This window comes from Equus przewalskii, chromosome 13 (assembly GCF_037783145.1).
Source record: "Equus przewalskii isolate Varuska chromosome 13, EquPr2, whole genome shotgun sequence".
In the NCBI taxonomy this organism is placed as follows: Eukaryota; Metazoa; Chordata; class Mammalia; order Perissodactyla; family Equidae; genus Equus; species Equus przewalskii.
The window spans coordinates 37,730,394-37,749,604 of record NC_091843.1 but is presented as its reverse complement, the minus strand read 5'-3'; the positions used below and the strand labels follow the sequence as shown (position 1 = coordinate 37,749,604).

At 39.5% G+C, this 19,211-nt stretch overlaps 1 protein-coding gene across 7 annotated transcripts in view; it reads right to left on the bottom strand.

Moving 5' to 3' along the window:
• The window catches only part of KLHL3 (kelch like family member 3), a 133,986-nt gene that overhangs the window by 88,391 nt on the left and 26,384 nt on the right, over positions 1 to 19,211 (bottom strand). For all 7 annotated transcript variants that reach the window (XM_070570935.1, XM_070570937.1, XM_008513816.2 and 4 more), the window contains exon 2: positions 11,174 to 11,293. In XM_070570935.1, coding sequence (XP_070427036.1) covers positions 11,174 to 11,211 — 38 coding nt within the window. In that variant the 5' untranslated portion in view covers positions 11,212 to 11,293. The remainder of the gene's footprint in view (positions 1 to 11,173; positions 11,294 to 19,211) is intronic.

Below are 19,211 nucleotides of genomic sequence, written 5' to 3'. Positions count from 1 at the left end.
GGTGGGAAAGCCTGTCTGCACACTGGAAACTTCTCTATGTACCCACTCTGGATGGAAAAGAGGAGAAGCACCTCTGAAGTACCGCATGGCTCCCAAGCACTTCTAATTCCATTTACCAGAGATCCTGTGGGATCTTTTTTTCTGAGCTATCACACGACTCCAAAGGCCAATCTTGAGGAGACAAAAGTAGGGCTATACATTTTATGACTTGGGGAGAACTACAGTATAGCCGTTAGGAAGGAGCTCAGGCCCCAGAATCAATATGACCAGGATTCGTGTCCCCTGACTATCGGAACTGAGATGTGTTGTAGACAAGATAATGAATAGTGCCAATAATAAACATTCAGTAAATGTTAACTTATTTATTGTCTTCTTTTTTTCCACAAAACACTTCATTTAAGATTAGAGGGTAAGTTTTGGACATTTTAAGTTTGAGCTGCCTACTAGACATCTAAGTGGGATTATCAAGTAGGCAAGCAGGCACAAGGGTCTGGAGTCCAGAGGCAGGAGATAGTTAAGAGGTTGAGGGGAAACGGAAGAACCAGTAAAAAAGACAAGAAAGCAGCCAGTGAGCTAGGGGGAAAACCACAGGAGTGAGGTGTCCAAGAAGCCAAGTGAAGAGAGGGCCCAAGGAGGAAGGAATGATCAACTGTATCAAATTCTATTGATAAGTAAGAAAAGATTAGGGCAGCTAGTCAGGGCAATCAGACAAAAGGAAAAAAATGAAATAAAAAGCATCCAAATTGGAAAGAAAGAAATAAAACTATCTCTATTTTCAGATAACAGCATCTAGTATATAGAAAATCCTAAGGACCCCACTAAAAAACTATTAAAGCAAATAAGTGAGTTCAAAAAGGTTGGAGAATACAAGAGCAATATACAAAAATCACTTGTATTTCTACATACTTGCAATGAACAACCCAAAAATGATATTAAGAAAAATTCCCTTTACAATAGCATCAAAAAGAATAAAATACTTAGGAATAAATTTAACAAAAGAAGTGCAAAACCTATATTCTAAAATTATAAAATACAGTTGAAAGAATTTAAAGACCTAAATAAATGGAGAGACCTCCAGCGTCTTATGGATTGAAAGATTTAATATTGTTAAGATGGCAGTACTCCCCCAAATTGTTCTACAGATTCAACATAAATCCTATCAAACTCTCAGCTGGCTTCTTAGCAGAAATTGACAAGCTGAACCTAAAATTCATAAGGAAATGCAAGGAAGCTAGAATGGTCAAAACACTGTTGAAAAAGAAGAACAGAGTTCAAGGACTCATACTTTCCAATTTCAAAACTTACTACAAAGCCAAAGACAGTGTAGTAATAATATAAGGATAGATATATAGATCAATAGAATAGAATCGAGAGTCCAGAAATAAATCTTCACGTTTACAGTCAATTGATTTTTGACAAGGATGCCAAGGCCATTCTACTGAGAAAGAATAGTCTTTTCAAGAAATGGTGCTGGGACAACTGGATATCCACATGGAAAAGAATGAAGTTGGACCCCTATCTCACACCGTATACAGAAATTAACTCAGAACGGATCAAAGACCTAAATGTGAGAGGTAAAACTATGGGGGCCAGCCCTATGGCCAAGTGGTTAAGTTCATGCATTCTGCTTCGGTTCCCCAGATTGGATATTGGGCGTGCACCTACAAACCATTCATCAAGCCATGCTGCGGCAGCATCCCACACAGCAGAACTACAACTGGGATACACAACTACGTACAGAGGCTTTGGGGATTAAAAAAAAAGAGGAAGATTGGCAACAGATGTCAGCTCAGGGCCAAATCTTCCCGCACAAAAGAAAAAAAATAGGTAAAACTATAAAACTCTTAGAAGAAAGCTTAGGGTAACTCTCCATGACTTTGGATTAGGCAATGGTTTGTTAAATATGACACCAGAAGCACACAAACAAAAATAGAAAGAACAGATAAATTAGACATCAAAATCTACAACTTTTGTGCTTCAGAGGATACAATCAGGAAAGTGAAAAGACAACATACAAAATGAAAGGAAAATTTTGCAAATAATATATCTGATAAGAGGATTGAATCTAGAATACATAACGGACTTGAACCCTTACAACTCAATAATAAATAGATATATAACCCAATTTTAAAATGGGCAAAGGATCTGAATGACATTTCTCCAAATAAGATATAGAAATAGCCAAAGAACACACGAAAAGATGCTCAGCATCATTAGCAATCAGAAAAATGCAAATATGCAAATCAAAACCACCATGAGATACCACCTCACACATTCTAGGATGGCTATAATCAAAAACACAGAAAATAACAAGTGTTGGCAAGGATATGGAGAAATTGGAACCTTCATAAACTGCTGGTAGAAACGTAAAATGGTGCAGCAGCTTTGGAAAACAGTCTGACAGTTCCTTAAAAGGTTAAACATAGGGACCAGCCCAGTGGCGCAGCAGTTAAGTGCACACATTCCCCAGTTCGGATCCCAGATGCCAACATGGCACCACTTGGCAAGCCATGCTGTGGTAGGCATCCGACATATAAAGTAGAGGAAGATGGGCACAGATGTGAGCTCAGGGCCGGCCTTCCTCAGAAAAAGAGGAGGATTGGCGGCAGATGTTAACTCAGGGCTAATCTTCCTCAAAAAAAAATCAGGTTAAACATAGAGTTACCATATGACCCAGCAATCCCACTGCTACATACATATCCAAAAGAAATGAAGACAGACATCCACACAAAAACTCATACATGATTGTTCATAGCAACATTATTTGTAATAGCCAAAAGCCAAATGTGGCATATCCACATAACAAAATATTATTCAGCAATAAGAAGGAATGAAATAGTGAGACATGCTACAAGATGGATGAACTTTGAAAACATTATGCTAAGTGAAAGAAGTCAGTTACCAAAGACCACATATTCTATGATTCCAAAATAGGCAAATCTATAGAGACACAAAGTAGATTAGTGGTTGCCTAGGGCTGGGGGTGGGGTGGAAAGCAGGATAAGGAAAATAGGAAGATGACTGCTAAAGTATATAGGATTTTTTTGGGGGGGTGGGGAGTGATGAACTTGTTCTAATTGATTGTTGGTTGCATGACTGTGAATATACTAAAAGCCATTAAATTGTATACTTTAAATGTGTGAATTGTATGGCATATGAATTATATCTTGATAAAGCTGTTACCACAATAAGAAAAACAGAGAGCAATGTGCTAAGATAGTTCATTACTAGTAATAAAGGCATAGTGGCAGACCATCCAAAAAAAAGGATAAGGGCAGAGAACTGTTTGTAATGTTGAATTGAGAGGTTAAAACAGTCAAGATGAGCTACAAGAGACTGCCTCTCCCTTTCAGGCCTGGTCAGGGTGTGCTATTCCAAAAAGGACCACATCCCCACTTGCTGGCTGTCTGGTCAGGAGCCAAAGAGCCCTTCGAGCTCTGCTGCCCAGAAGCAGCTGTTGGTCTGACCAGAGCAGAGCCATGAAGTGCACAGGAGGAGGAAGGCTGGGTGGTTACCATGCCGACAACCCATTCTCTACCATGTAAGTAAAAAGAATAGGAAACTCGTGAAATGGGTGATTCATAAATTGCAAAGAACACGTGTACTTGAACCAAAATAGCTTAAAATTGAGGGAGGGGAATGTAAAAACAATCCAAGAAATAACCCCAGGTCCCTGGAATATCATGTAACATTTTATTAGCTTAATCCCAAGATGGCAAGATGCTTTACCCAGGCCTTCATCAAAACAAAGCATGCCTCTCTCCAGTTCCCATTAAACTCACCTATATCAATAAAGTGTCTATTCAGGCCCCCCTTTCTCTCCCTGCCTCACTTATTCCACTCTAGGTTTTAAAATTAGCCATTTAAATACCTTCGAATTTGATATAATCTTTCAACACCACTAGAATGCAAGCTTCACTGAGGTCAATACTTTGACTTTCGGGGTCGGCCCGGTGGAGCAGCGGTTAAGTTCACACGTTCCGCTTCTCGGCGGCCTGGCGTTTGCCAATTCGGCTCCCAGGTGCAGACATGGCACCACTTGGCAAAAAGCCATGCTGTGGCAGGTGTCCCACATATAAAGTAGAGGAAGATTGGCACGGATGTTAGCTCAGGGCCAGGCTTCCTCAGCAAAAAGAGGAGGACTGGCAGTAGTTAGCTCAGGGCTAATCTTCCTCAAAAAAAAAAAAAAAAAGACTTTGATTCTCTTATGTCCTGCCATATTCCTGTAACTGAGCACAGTGCTTCGCACACCATCATCATCATAATAATAGCTAACATAGAATGTTCACGAAGAGCTGGGCCTCACAAAAATATCTAAGGAATATGTATTATTATTATTATTATGCTACACGCTGTTGAAATCAGTAATTCTACTACTAGGAATTAATTCTATAGGCATAATCATGCATGTGCACAAGTATTTAACAACAGCAATATGTTCATCACTGTTTTAAGCACTTTACTTATTAATCCCCTTAACAAGCCAGCAAGACTGGAACTATTATTAGTCTCATTTTATGGTTGACAAAAGTGAGGTCAGGGAGTTTAATTAATTTGTCCAAGGTCACACAGCTAGTAACTACTGGAGCCAAGATTTGAAACCAGGCTGCCTGTCTTGAGTCTATGCTTGTGACCATTATGCTATACCACTCCCAACAGAACCAATGCAGGTACTAATTGAGGGATTAAAAATCCTAGATATCCAACAGGGAACTGTTTTAAAAAAATAAACCCCAAAAATAAAATATCATCCATCCACTTAAAATAACAGTAGAACAGTGAGTGACATAGAAAAACTTGCTCAATATAATGTTAAGAGAAAAAATCTGGTTGAGACATATATTTTAAAGAAAGATATTCTCCAAAGTGTTAACAATAGTTACCACTTCATATTAAAATTACAGATGACTTTTTGCTCACTTGTATTTTCTAAATGTTCTATAATAAATATATTCCTTTTACAAAAATTTAAAAGAAAAACAAAAGGCAAATTCATGCCTAAACCTAAACTAAAATTTTCCCAGCCAAAACATCCACAGACTGTGGTCCATTTTTAAAAAAACATAAAAAGGAAGAACAAGATTGTGATGGTTAATTTTATTTGTCAATTTAACTGGGCTAAGGGATGCCCAGATAACTGGTAAAACATTATTTCTGGTGTGTCTGTGAGGGTGTCTCCAGAAGAGATTAGCATATGAATTGGTAGACTGAGAAAAGATCTCCTTTACCAATGCAGGTGGGCGTCACCCAATCCACAGAGGGCTTGCATACAACAAAAAGGCAAGGGAAAGGAGAATTCTCTCTTTCTTTTCTTGAGCTGGACTGTCCATCTTCTTCTGCCCTCACATCAGAGCTCCTGGTTCACAGGCCTTTGGACTGTAGGACTTACACCAGTGGCTCTTGTTTCTCAGGCCTTCAGACTCAGACCGAATTATACCACTGGCTTTCCTGGTGCTCTTGCTTGCAGACAGCAGACTGTGGGAATTCTCAGCCTCTTTAACCACATGAGCCAATTCCTATAATAAATCTCCTCTAATATACATCTATAGATATATATATCTATATAAATATAGATAGATGATAGATAGATAGATAGACAGACAGACAGACAGTTGGAGATATCTTATTGGTTCTATTTCTCTGAAAAACCCTGACTAATACAAGGATTACTCACTTAAATTTCAGCAAAGAACGAGTGTTTTCCAAAACAAGTTCCACAAAACACTAGGTCTATACATAACAACAACAACCAAAGAGGGCTCTCTAGTCAAATACGTGTGGGAAACCCTTAGTTAGATAAGTTTATTTCAGGACTTTTCAGAGCTTTTAATATGCCTATATGCATTATGGATCTCAGAGTGGGGGTAGAGCAGTTTTAAATAGCATTTTTCAAACTCATTTGGGCACAGAGCTCTTTTTTCCCACAGAGCATCTTGAGAAAATGATCCTCAGAACAGACTTAGGCAAATGCTGATTTATACAAAAGAGAAGCAGCAACAGGACCATCGGAGGAGGTTTAATTCAAGTCCATGCTTTTGGGGAAAGATGCAAAAACATGGTAACTTGCAAATAAGCAACAAAGACATAGCAGGATGACATTATAAGCTATTTAACAAAAAGAAAGGATGCTAGTAATGGAAAGTGGGTGTGAGGGGAATTCTGTGTGGACATCTATTCCCTGAGCCCTCCCTTTCAGCAGTTACTGGAGTTGGCTTACCAGGCAAAAAAAAGTCTGATGAGAGATTCGGAATCTTTTTTTCCCCTAGTTGTATTGAGATATAATCGACATTTAACACTGTGTAAGTTTAAGGTATATAATGTGATGATTTGATATACATATATATTATGAAATGATTATCACAATAAGGTTAGTTAACACATCTATTACCTCACATAGTTATCATTTATTTTATGTTGTGAGAACTTTTAAGATCTACTCTCTTAGCAACTTTCAAGTGTACAACACAGTATTGCTAACTGTAGTCACCATGTTGTACTTTACATCCCAGAACTCATTCACCTTATAAATGGAAATTTGTACCCTTTGACCACAGCTCCTCACTTCCCACACCCCACAGCCCCTGACAACCACCAATCTACTTTCCATTTCTGAGTCTGGCTTTCTTAGATTACACATACAAATGAGATCATACAGTATTTGTCTTTCTCTGTCTGACTTATTCCACTTAGCATAATGCCCTCAACATTATCCATGTTGTTGCAAATGGCAGGATTTGCTTCTTTTTCATAGCTGAATAGTATTCTGCTGTATATATATATACCACATCCTCTTTCTCCATTCATCCATCAACTGACACTTAGGTTGTTTCCATGTCTTGGCTATTGTGAATAATGTTGCAATGAACATGGGGGAGCAGATATCTCTTCAAAATAGTAACTTCGTTTCCTTTGTATATATACCCAGAAGTGGGATTGCTAGATTGTATGATTGTTCGATTTTTTATTTTTTGAGGAAACTCCATACTGTTTTCCATAGTGGCTGTACCAATTTACATTCCTACCAATAGTGCACAAGGATTCCCTTTTCTCCACAGCCTCACCAACACTTGCTATCTCTTGGTTTTTTGATAATAGCCATTCTTATCAGTGTGAGTTGACGTCTCATTGTGGTTTTGATTTGCATTTCCCTCATGATTAGTGATGTTGAGCACCTTTTCATGTATCTGTTGGCCATTTGGATGTCTCTTTTGGAAAAATGTCTATTCAGGTCCTTTGCCCTTTTTTTTTTTTGGTGAGGAATATTGGCCCTGAGCTAACATCTGTGCCAATCTTCCTCTATTTTGTATGTGGGTCGCCACCACAGCATGGCTTGATGAGCAGTGTGTAAGTCCATGCCCAGGATCCGAACCCGTGAACACCAGGTCACCAAAGCAGAGCACGTGAACTTAACCACTACGCCACTGGGCCAGCCCCCCTTTGCCCATTTTTTAATCAGATTATTTATGGTACTTTGCCATTGAGTTGTATGAGTTCCTTATATATTTTGGAATATTAACCCTTTATCAGATATATTCTCCCATCCCATAGGTTGCCTTTTCATTTTGTTGATGGTTTCCTTTGCTGTGCAGAAGCGTTTTAGTTTGATATAGCCCCATTTGTTTATTTTTGCTTTTGTTGCTTGTGCTTTTGGTGTCATATCCAAAAAGCCATTGCTAAGATCAATGATGAGTTTTTTCCTATGTTTTCTTCCAGGAAGTTTATGGTTTCAAGTCCTAAAATTTAAGTCTTTAATCTATTTTTAGTTAATTTTTGTGAGTGGTGTAAGATAGGCATTCAATTTCATTCTTTTGCATGTGGCTGTCAGTTTTTCTAACACCATTTAGTGAAGAGACTGTCCTTTCCTCATTGAGTAGTCTTAGCTCCTTTTTCAAATATTAGTTGACCATATATGCATGGGTTTATTTCTGAGCTCTCAATTCTGTTCCATTGGTCTATGTGTCTGTACCATACTGTTCTATATTACCACAGTAATATAATTTGAAATCAGGAAGTGTGATGTCTCCAGCTCTGCTCTTCTTTTACAAGATTGCTCCGGCTATTCAGGGTCTTTTGTGGTTCCATACAAATTTTAAGATTGTTTTTCTATTTCTTTGAAAAACATCATTGGAAATTTGATAGGTATTGCATTGAATCTATAGATAGCTTTGGGTAGCATGGACATTTTAACAATGTTAATTCTTCCAATCCATGAATATGGGATATCTTTCCACTTATTTGTGTCTTTGACCTCTTTTATCGGTGTCTTATAGTTTTCAGTGTACAGATCTTTCACCTCTTTGGTTAAACTTATTCCTAAGTATTTTATTGTTTTTGATGTTATTGTAAATGGGATTGTTTTCTTTATTTCTTTTTCAGATATTTTATTGTTAGTGTATAGAAATGCAACTGACTTTTGTATGTTGATTTTGAATCCTGCAACTTTACCAAATTTGTTTATAGTTCCAACACCTTTTTGGTGGACTCCTAGGGTTTTCTATATATAGGATCATGTTATCTGCAGAGACAATTTAACATCTTCCTTTCTGATTTAGATGGCTTTTATTTCTTTTTCTTGCCTAATTGCTCTGGCTAGGAATTCTAATACTACGTTCAATAGGAATGATAAGAATGGACACTCTTATCTTGTTCCTGATCTGAGAGGAAAAGCTTTCAACCTTTCACCATTGAGTATGATGTGAGCTGTGGGTTTGTCATATATGGTTTTTATTATGTTGAGGTATGTTCCTTCTATACCCAATTTACTGGGAGTTTTTATTATGAGAGGGTGTTGAATTTTGTCGAACAATTCCACATATATTGAGAGGGTCACATGATATTTATCCTTCATTCTATTAATATGTTGTGTCACATTTATTGATTTGCATATCTTGAACCATCCTTGCATCCCAGGGATAAATCCCACTTGATCATGGTATATGATCCTTTTAATATGCTGTTGAATTCAGTTTGCTAGTATTTTGTTGAGAATTTTTGCATCACTATTCATCAGGGATATCAGCCTGTAATTTTCTTTTCTTGTCAAATCCTTATCTGCTTTTGGTATCCGGGTAATGCTGGCCTTCTTAAAATGAGTTTGGGAGTGTTCCCTCCTCTTCAAGTTTTTGGAAGAGTTTAAGAAGGACTGGCATCAATTCTTCTTTGAATGTTTGGTAGAATTCACCAGTGAAATCATCTGGTCATGGGCTTTTCTTTGTTGGGACATTTTTGGTTACCAATTCAAACTCCTTAATCATTATTGGTCTGATCAGATTTCCTACGTCTTCTTGATTCTGTCTAGATAGGCCATATGTTTCAAGGAATTTCTCCATTTCTTCTAGGTTATCCAATTTGTTAGCATATAATCTTTGATAATGGCCTCTTATGATTATTTGTATTTCTAGGGTATCAATTGTAATGTCTCCTCTTCCATTTATAATGTTGAGTCCTCTCATTTTTTCTTGGTTAGTCTTTTCAAAAAACCAACTCTTAGTTTCATTGATTTTTTTCTATTGTCTTTCTAGTCTCTATTTCATTTATCCTTGCTCTAATCTTTATTATTTCCTACCTTCTACTAACTTTGGGCTTAGTTTTTTCTTTTTTCTAATTCCTTGAGGTGTAAATTTAGGTTGTTTATTTGGAGACTTTGAGCCTTAAATCAGACAAAGGACACAAGCCACACTCAAGGAAACTAAATGAGAAACTTCAATAATGTCTAGGGAACACAACACAAATTCTTTAGTGACAAGAGAACCATACCCACAGGCATGAACATCACCATTTCCCACTGCCTAAGACAACAATGACAGAGCTTCCAGGAAATCTGGCAGGAGGCCTAATAAAAACTGAGCAGTAGGGCATAACACAAATTTAATTTAACTTGGTTTTTAATGCCAAAGACTAGGCCCTGCAGAAAGGAGAAATGAGGAAATGAATATAGAGCAAATAAAACTTTTGTTTAAAAGTAGTTCAATTCCCTACTCAACCAACGCATCTTCAGCTACATGCACTTTTGCTCATGCCATTTTCTCTGCCTGGAAGCCTTTCTCCTAACCCTACCACTTTTCATTTCTTTAATTCTCAGTTGTTCTTCAAAATTTAGTTCAAACATCATCCTCTTAAGGAAATGTTCTCCAAAGTTGTTGTTTGACATACCTTCTTCCACAGTACCCTTTAAGAAACAAATAATTATTGCACGCCTACCACTTGGCAGGCACCTGATGCACTCCTCATTTACAACACCTATTTGTACTGTAGAAAGATCATTTTCATTGACCTATTTACATTGTTTACCTTGTAACGCCACTACCCATCCCAGAGCCTAGCCAATACCTCTGGGCATCTTTGGTGAATGATTCAAAGCTCCTATGAAGTAGCAGTGCTAGAGATCAAAATGATTCAGAAGTTGCCCCTGCCTTCAGGGAGCTCATGAACTACAGAGAAAAGAGGAGATAAACAATTACAGTTCACAATAGGATGAAGTATGCAGTAAATAATAGTGTGGGCAAACAGAGCTTCTGAGCTCTGAGGTAGGGAAGAGATTGTGTGCACACCTTTGTACAGAAAAACATGTTCAGTGCCCTGAATCTGTCTTGCAACAAGCTCATCAAACATGCACATTGGCCTTACAAATAGCCTGTACACACTTCACCATTTAGCTCAGTGAGGATGAGTACATTTTCATTCCATTTCTTTCTTTATACAGTTAAATTGCATTTTAGAAGCTAGATATTCTTCCGTTCATGTGGCTGTCTTGACAAGCTAAGTTCAGATCAAGGAATGAGAGAAGGAGGCCAAAAGAGAATGCATGGCATTTACAATCTTTAATCTGCAATTGTGTACAGGTGTTGCAATCATTCTATTATCGGTCTTCAAGCAGCTGGTTCAGTTAGAAATCAAGTTTATGAATAGAACTGCTGTAACCATAAAGGATTTTTCCCTGTGATTAAGCACTAGAATGATAGGTGTTAAATAAATATAAAGGAAAGAGAGATTTCTGAAAGCCATTCTGTCTCGATCAGATTTTCAAAGGGGAAGCCAAGTAACTGTCTGAGAGTGGGTGGATAAGAGTCAGAATTCACTAGGTGGTGGTGTTCTGACTTCTGTTCTCAGTCCCTGATGACGCTCACCCAGGCAAGTTCCTTCCAAAAGGGCACAGGCAAAATAGGAAAAGTACCTCCGCAGTTCATTCATAACCTTGAACGCCTTCCCCATGTGGGCAGGGTTGACAGTGATCTTCCTCTGGTTCTTCTCATCATTCCCAGGCTGTAGTAGGGGTTGGGAGCTCGGCTTGATGCTGTGAAGAGGAAGAGAGTGGGAGGGGAAAGAGAGGATCACATGTTGGTAAACTCATTCATCCAACTGCCACAAGCCCATGCATTTGCCCACCCACCAGGAGCATCTCTGTCAGCCTGTACTCTTCACCAAAGACCGGTAGGGAAGGAAATCACTGAGTCAGGAATTTCTGCAGGATCTTCCAATACAGAGTGCATTCCTCTGGTGGAAGCCATGTCCTAGCTCAGCTTCTTCCACCAAGCACTTGTGTGACTTTGTGGGAGGTCCTTATCCTCCATCTCTCCATCCCAAAAAGGTGGGAGGTGAAGGGAGACTAAGTACTATACCAGTCGCTTCACTGAGATATTTGTTCATTCAACTAACATTTAATAGAGCCTACTATGTGCCAGGCACTGTATTTAAATTTAAGGGAAATACCACAATAAACAATGCACAGACCGTCCTCTCACAAGTTTAGAGTTCAGCAGAGGAGAAAGGCAAGTAAACAGTTAAACATCATATCTTAAGGATAACGATTCGATAGGAGTTACAGAAACACAGAGGATGGGCAACTATCCCAGTGCTGGCAGGTTGAGGGGAAACTTCCTAGAAGCTGAGGAAGAACAAAAGCTTAAGGAAGAGCAGAAATTGGCCAGGTAAAAAGGAAGATGGAGAGTATTTTGACAGAGGAAACAATATTCACAAAGACCTGGAGAAACAGTCAAGTGTGTTCGAAGTACTGAAAGTTGAGTAAAGCGAGAGGAAAGTATCAAGAGAAAAGGCTAGAAGACTGAGCAGTCTTATAAGTGTTGTATAAGCCAAGCTAAGGAGTTCGGACTTCATTCTGAAACAATGAGAAGCCATCAAAAGGTTTTAAGCATGACTCTGCCCCAAGGAGTCAAGCTGAGAGCAAAGTCAATGCACCTGCTAAAGGCAGCATACTCAGGACCCTGGAGAACTGCGCTTTTGTCATGGTGACACAAGGATGGGTGCAGTGGTTTCCAGGCTCTCTCCGGACTTTAGACTAATCGAGTTTTTTGAAAAGGGCAGGGAGACACAAACAGTGGCATCAACTTTTTATATTGCTGAGTAAGGGTATTTATAAAAAAAGAAATCCTACCCTCTGGGGGAAAAGAAAAGGTTTTAAGCATGGAAGTGGGGCAGGAAGCAGGTAAACACATTTGTGCTTTAGAAAGATCACATTGGATACAGTGTGGAGAACAGTGGCACAAGAGCAAAACCTTTGGGGAAGCCGTAATCCCACAGAAACACAAGGGATTGTAGCTGTTATGAAAAGGACTATCTGTGTGGGCTAAATGAGCAGGTCGTGACTAGCAAGAGCCACTCATAATCTCAAAGCTCTCTACATCTGGGACAAAACTCTCAAATCCCCATGGGATGCCACCTAGACATCCAACTACTCCTGACCAACATGTCTCTAATTTTTGGGGGGGATGGGAAAGAAGAATCAAGAGAACGAGCAAGGAAAAGACTTTCTCCCCAAACTGATGAAACTATGCAGCTCCAAGGTCAAGCCTGAGACCTTGGAGTTACCTCTGTTTAGTCAAGGCTTTGCTTTGCTAGTAGGAAAATAGAGTCTTCTCCACTTGTGTAGATTTGAGGACCACAGTTCACTCCCACTCAAAAATGCTAAGGACAGCTAGTTTCTCTTCCTTTCTCTATTGGGTCTCTGTTCATACTATTGCCCAGCCTTGCAAATCGGCTTGAGAAAAGGATACTGTGGTTAAGAGAATGTTCCAGAGAACTGGGAGTCTCTACAGATTTCACACTGGGATTTGTAACTATTGTAACATTAAAATACAACCAGCATGCCAAACCCACAGCTTGTCTGACCTTATCAGACTTCTCTTTTGGCTTCCTTCCTCACCTTCAGTTCAGCATGCAAATGTAAGCTACGGACATCTGAACTTTGGGACTGTTAGGATTCTGGGTGCAAAGAAATTAGCTGAAAACAAGGAGATAAATATCAAGAGATGCACAAAGGCAGATGATTAGAGTCATGTGTTTAAGGAGGTAAAGAAAATCTCAAAATAAAAAATGTGACCAAGGTGAGGGAGCGCCCAGTAAAGATGAAAAATTTCATATAAGAAATCCCACAAGCATAATTTCTTTCATAGTTAATGTCCTTCCCTACTCCAAGGCCAGAAAGATAATTTCTATTTTCTACTAAAAGTTTAACATTTTTGCCTTTGATATTTAAACTGTTACTTTATCTGATGTTGATTGTTATGTCAATACAAAATAGGGATCTAATTTTTTCCTATAAGTTCCATTTATTGAATACTTCTTTTTCCCATTCACCTGTCATACCACCTGAAGTCACATATCAAAGTTGCAAATATACAGGAATCTATTTCTGAATTCTCTAAACTATTAGACCATTGGTCAGTTACATGTCTCTGTACCAGCACCACATTATTTCTGTAGCTTCGTTATAAGGCCTGATATCCGATAGGGCAAGTCCCCAATCCTATTACTATGTTTCAGATGTGTCTTAACTATTCTAGTTTCTTTAATCTTTCATACAAATTTTAGTATCAGTTTGTCAAGTTCCACGAAAGACTCTCATGGCCTTTTGACAGAAATTGCACTGAATTTATAGATCAATTTTGATAGAACTGACGTCTTTCTAGTATGAGGTCTTCCTATACATGAACGTGGAACATCTCTCCATTTATTTAGGCCCTCTGTAATGTCACTCAATCTTTTATATTTTTCTGTATGAAGACCTTACACGTATTTGATTAAACTTATTCTTAAGTATAGTTTTTGTTGCTATTTTTTAATAGCAATGGTATCTTTCTTAAATTATATTTTCTGATAGTTATGGGTTATAAAATGCAGTTGACTTTTGAAAACTGATCTTATATCCAGCCACCTTATCAAATGTTCCTGTTATTTCTAACTATTTGTCCGAAGAATCAATTGGGTGTTCTATGTAAACAATCAGATTACCTATATATAATGCCAGAGGTTTTTTTCCTCCTTCCCAATTCTTAGCCTTCTAATTTCTTTTTTGAAAGAAATTTTGCACTGGCTAGGATGGCCACACAATGTGGAACAGAAAGTGTCCTAATAAATATTCTTGTCATCTCCTTCATTTTAAAGAAGATGTTTCTAATGTTTCCCCATTGTATATATTTGTTATAGGACTTTTGTAGATGCCCTTAATCAAATTAAGAAAATTTCCTTGTATTTTATGTTTTTTAATCACAAAGTAATAACGAATTTTATCAAATGTTTTTGTGAATCTAATGTGATGATCATATAAATTTTTCCTTTTAATCTTTTAATGTAGTAAATAACACTAACGTATTTTCTAATACTAAACCATACTCTCATTCTGGGATAAACCTAGAAACTGTAAAACACTGCACAAATATTCATTATAAATGTTATCTTCAAACTGTAGAGAGACTTAAAAGCTAGGAAGAGAAAATATAATTTCGTGTCAATCAGGGAACCACTGAAGGTTTTTGACAGGGAACTAATAAGATTAGAGCTCCTGAAAGCTCAGTGGACACACATTATTAGGTCCATTTCACATATATGGAACAGATGTAGACCAAGTACAGCCATTTTGGAAGCGATGACAACAATCTTCAGTGTGACTAGTGAATGGGAAAGCTTGTTCTTCCTTGTTGTGTTGCTCTTTGCACTTTCCAGCCTTCCAGAATGGTCCAATAATGAGGTACCGCTGTTAATGCAACGTTGTGTTTACCAAAAGCTCTCAAACACAGATTGCCTGTCATCCAAGGATTAAAGTTCAACAAAATGCAATTCACACTAAAGCCTCCCTGACAGAACAAGTGACTTGTTGATGACCCTAGGGCTGGCTAGGGAAAGGACATCTGGCTTCCCCATTCTACTCATATCCTTTTCCACCCTTGATGCAGGGGCAAGGCTTGACATTGCAAGGAGCCCAAGGCCTCTTTCTCCCCCCGCTCTGCTCCTCTGTGAGGACACAGGAAGTCTGGAGTAGATTCTAGATCCCTGGTTTCTGGAATAGAAGCTTTTTGGCAACTCGATGACCCTCAAGAGAGCAGGAAGTTAAGTAAAGAGAGCATGAGGGCTCAGAAAAGGTAAAAATCTTTTACAAGGTCACACAGTTAATAAGTGGCAGAGATGGGATCCGAGCTCAGGTATCCTTGATTTGAAGCCCAACCTATTTCCACCACAGCCTACCGGCTCCAGCAATACAGTACATACATGTACATATATGCACACACACACACATATGCCTCAGCCTAGGATCACTATGCTCAGGCACGGAGTTGCTAGATCCCACCATTGCCTCCCCTAAACCTTTCCCCTTCCATTCATACCAGATCTTAACTAGCTAGTCTTCAACAGATAACCCACTCCCACCTTATCATGGCCTAATCCCCAGCATACTCAGTTCTTGATCGCACACAAGGCTGGTGGATCCCCCTTCCCACCACACTGAGGTGTATGCCCACGTCCTCGTCCAAGTCCAAGGTCTAGGACCATCCTAGATAGAACACCAGGAAGCACATCAGCAAGGCAGGAGACAGGAAAGCCTCTCAGCAGGCCAACTGTGCAGAAGCATTTGGGGAACCTGACAAATGAGCTCCAGAGCATCCAGGGTATGAGAGGATGAGGAGGAGAGGGCAGGGGAGGCTGAGAAACGCTGCTGAGGGTTATGAACTGCATTCCCTCTAAAAGTCTTCAAGAGATGCAAATAAAGTTCAGGCAGCGTGGGCTGACCCTGGGCCACATATATAGAGCCTAAGCACTTTATCTTCAAGCTACAGAAGAGAGAGGAGAGAGGCAAAGTCACCTAAAGAAGGCAAAACAACTTTGAGTCAGCGTAAGACTATGCTGAATGCATTAAAATCCCTCAACAAAGAAAGTGCCCTTCAGAAAGGGAAACCGAAAAACAGGAATCAGACAGAGAAAGCCCTTGGTCCAGCTCATCCCGCAATATCTAGAAAAGAAAATGATACCATCATCAGACATAGTCATTTGGTTCCACCTCAGGTCAGATCCCTGTTGTGAAGTTTAAATAGTCAAATGCCATAAGTCAGTCCCTGGCTCACTCTGCAGCCTTTTGATCAATTTGGCCCCCCTTGGTTCTTCTTCAGGAAGCAAGAAAGTGGTAGCGGGCGCTCAGGAACACCTTGCCAGTTTTCACTGCAAATTAATAAACTGCCACTCTGACTGCTGTTCTTGAAGTTCTCATGATGAGCTCATCAGCATGACTCTGCTTCTCCAAGTCTGGGCAGCAATGGGACACTGATAAGATAGGATTTCTGAACCTATGGGACTCTGGGTAAACTGCAGATCCAGCATGTATCTCAATCCTGAAGCTCAAGGTCAAAATGACCAAATTTAGATTTCTACTTCTGGATTAATGAAGGACCTGGTACTTGAAGATGTCCAGGCAGCAAGATTCAGGACTTGACAGCGCAGTCCTGTCATCAAGAAACGCCACCTATACCCAGCCTGCTACAGAGCCCATCCTTCATACTCTTTCAGTGGTGCCGCCTCAGTTCACAGCATCAGGCTGATTTCCTGCAACAGCCTGCACAGACACATGGGAGAGAAGCATCAGTAAACTATGCTCCTGGGTAACTGTTAATAACAGTTCACATTTACTGAAAGCTTATGACACGTTAAAGCACTTTACCTCCACTATCTCAATTTCTCTTCAGAACAACCCTACAAGGTGGTACTATTATCTCCTGAGGCACTGAGATAAAACTTGCCCAAAAGCCCCACATAACTACTAAATGGAGAACCGACACTCAAACCCAGGTCACTCTGGCTCCAGGGCCTGTGCTCTTAATAGCAATGTCCAATGATAGGATAATGTCCACAGCCTATCAGCCCAAGGGAGGCTCAATCCTTAGGTCCCCCTCTCTGAGGTTCTTCCCTGTGCAGCCAAACCTGGCCAAATGAAAGAGACTGAATCCTCTGGGACCTGAGACATAGCACTACTTCACCCCGCTGATCATCGGAAAGTGCGGTGTGTGTTGGAGTCGATATTATTAATTGTACTGAACTTGGAATTTTCACACCAGCTCATCATGATTTATCAAAGCTGGCCAGCGGCTGCTGCCGTTCCTATAACGTGCTCCTTCATAAACAAGTTCAAGAACAGGTATGTTACTAATCACATTCCTAAGAGTCCAATTCACAAAAAGCGTCTTTCAAAACCCAGGGGAAAAATATCTCTTAAGTGGACTGCGTAAAAATGTAAAACGTAAGAGAAATGATTGAGTTCAGACAGACAGACAAGGAGAGAGACAGACTAAAAGAAAACACACCCCTCGTTATGTGGCATTCTGGAAGCCAAGTTTCTATTTGGGTTGAACAGGAGAGCAGAGCTCTTCCCTGTGTGTGGTTTTGATAGAGGCTACAACAGATGTTCATAAGTTAAAAAAAAAACTCCAGGAAAGTTGTGCTAAGAGTCCAAAAATCCTTATAAATTATAAAAGTTATAGATTTCTAGCTTGAGAAACATTGGACTTATTTAATAGGAAAAAAATTAAGAGTAAAGCATCAAGTTATTTTTTACATAGTTTATTAAACCTCCTTTCAGTCTAACCCAGTTTTAGGGTTCATCCAGCAATTGAAAAAAATTAGGTCAGTTCTACAACGGCAAATTTCATCAAATAAAGCACTTGCTTTAGAAAACTTACCCAAAATGTTCTTGTCTGGATCTGTCTTAACAATCTAAAGCCTAGTAAGCTAAATCCTAAAAATTTAAATCTGGGTGTGGGGAAATCAAGAGGTTTCTTTTACTGACTTTGTTTTTTTGCAGTTGAAAACCTTCCTTCACCAAAAAACACTTCCAAAATGGAAAATTTGGTTTCAATTATCATGGTCGAGATGCACATCTGCTTCAGGCAGCAGTAATATCCAAAATTTCTACCAAAGTTTCTACCCATGACTTCTAGGGGTGGGAGAGGACTCAGCGGTGGGAAGAGAGAAAAGGCCAGGGCACTCAATGTTTGCTCCTCCCTGGGTCTTGCCAGCATTCTACCTGGCACTGCAAAACTCAGCATTAAGAGAGCATCAGCTTTCTAAGTCATGTCTTCTCGGAAAACAGGTTCTATCTGTTCCTGGATCAAGGGTGAAAAGATAAGCTCCTTCCAGCTCTGAATCTCCCCGAGGTCCAGGAGCAGGCTCTCCTCAGTAAGGACGAGCCGCTCTCCCTCTGAAGACAAATTCACTGCATAATGCTAGGCGCATGATGCCCCTTTCCATCAGGGGTATCCCAAAGGTTCTGATGAAGAAAACTAGCACAATTTTAAGAAAATTGGACAGCCAACTTCCCCTTTATGATGCTTCTGCCAAAAGTTGTGGTTCCCTGCAAATCTTGCAGATATGCCAGCGACTGTGCCTGGAAAAAATTTTTTTTAAAGATTGGCTACCTGAGCTAACATGTGTTGCCAATCTTTTTTTTTTTTTTTTCCTGCTTTTTCTCCCCAGATCCCCCAGTACGTAGTTGTATATTTTGGTTGTGGGTCCTTCTAGTTATGGCATGTGTGATGCCGCCTCAGCATGGCCTAATGAGTGCTGCTATGTCCGCGCCCAGGATCCAAACCGGCGAAACCCTGGGCTGCCAAAGCGGAGCGTGAGAACTTAACCACTCCGCCACGGGGCGGCCCAGGGAAATTTTTTTAATTGTGGTAAAATTTACATGAAATTTACCATCTTAAACATTTTTAAGTGTACAGTTCAGAGGCATTAAGTGTACAACGTTGTTGTGCCACCATCACCACCATCTATCTCAACAACTTTTTCATTTTCCCAAACTGAAACTCTGTACCCATTAAATAATAATTCCCCATTCCTCCCTCTCCCCAGCCCCTGGCAACCACCATTCCTACTTTTCGTCTCTGTGAATTTGACTGCCCTACGTACCTCATTTAAGTTGAAATTTAATTTTA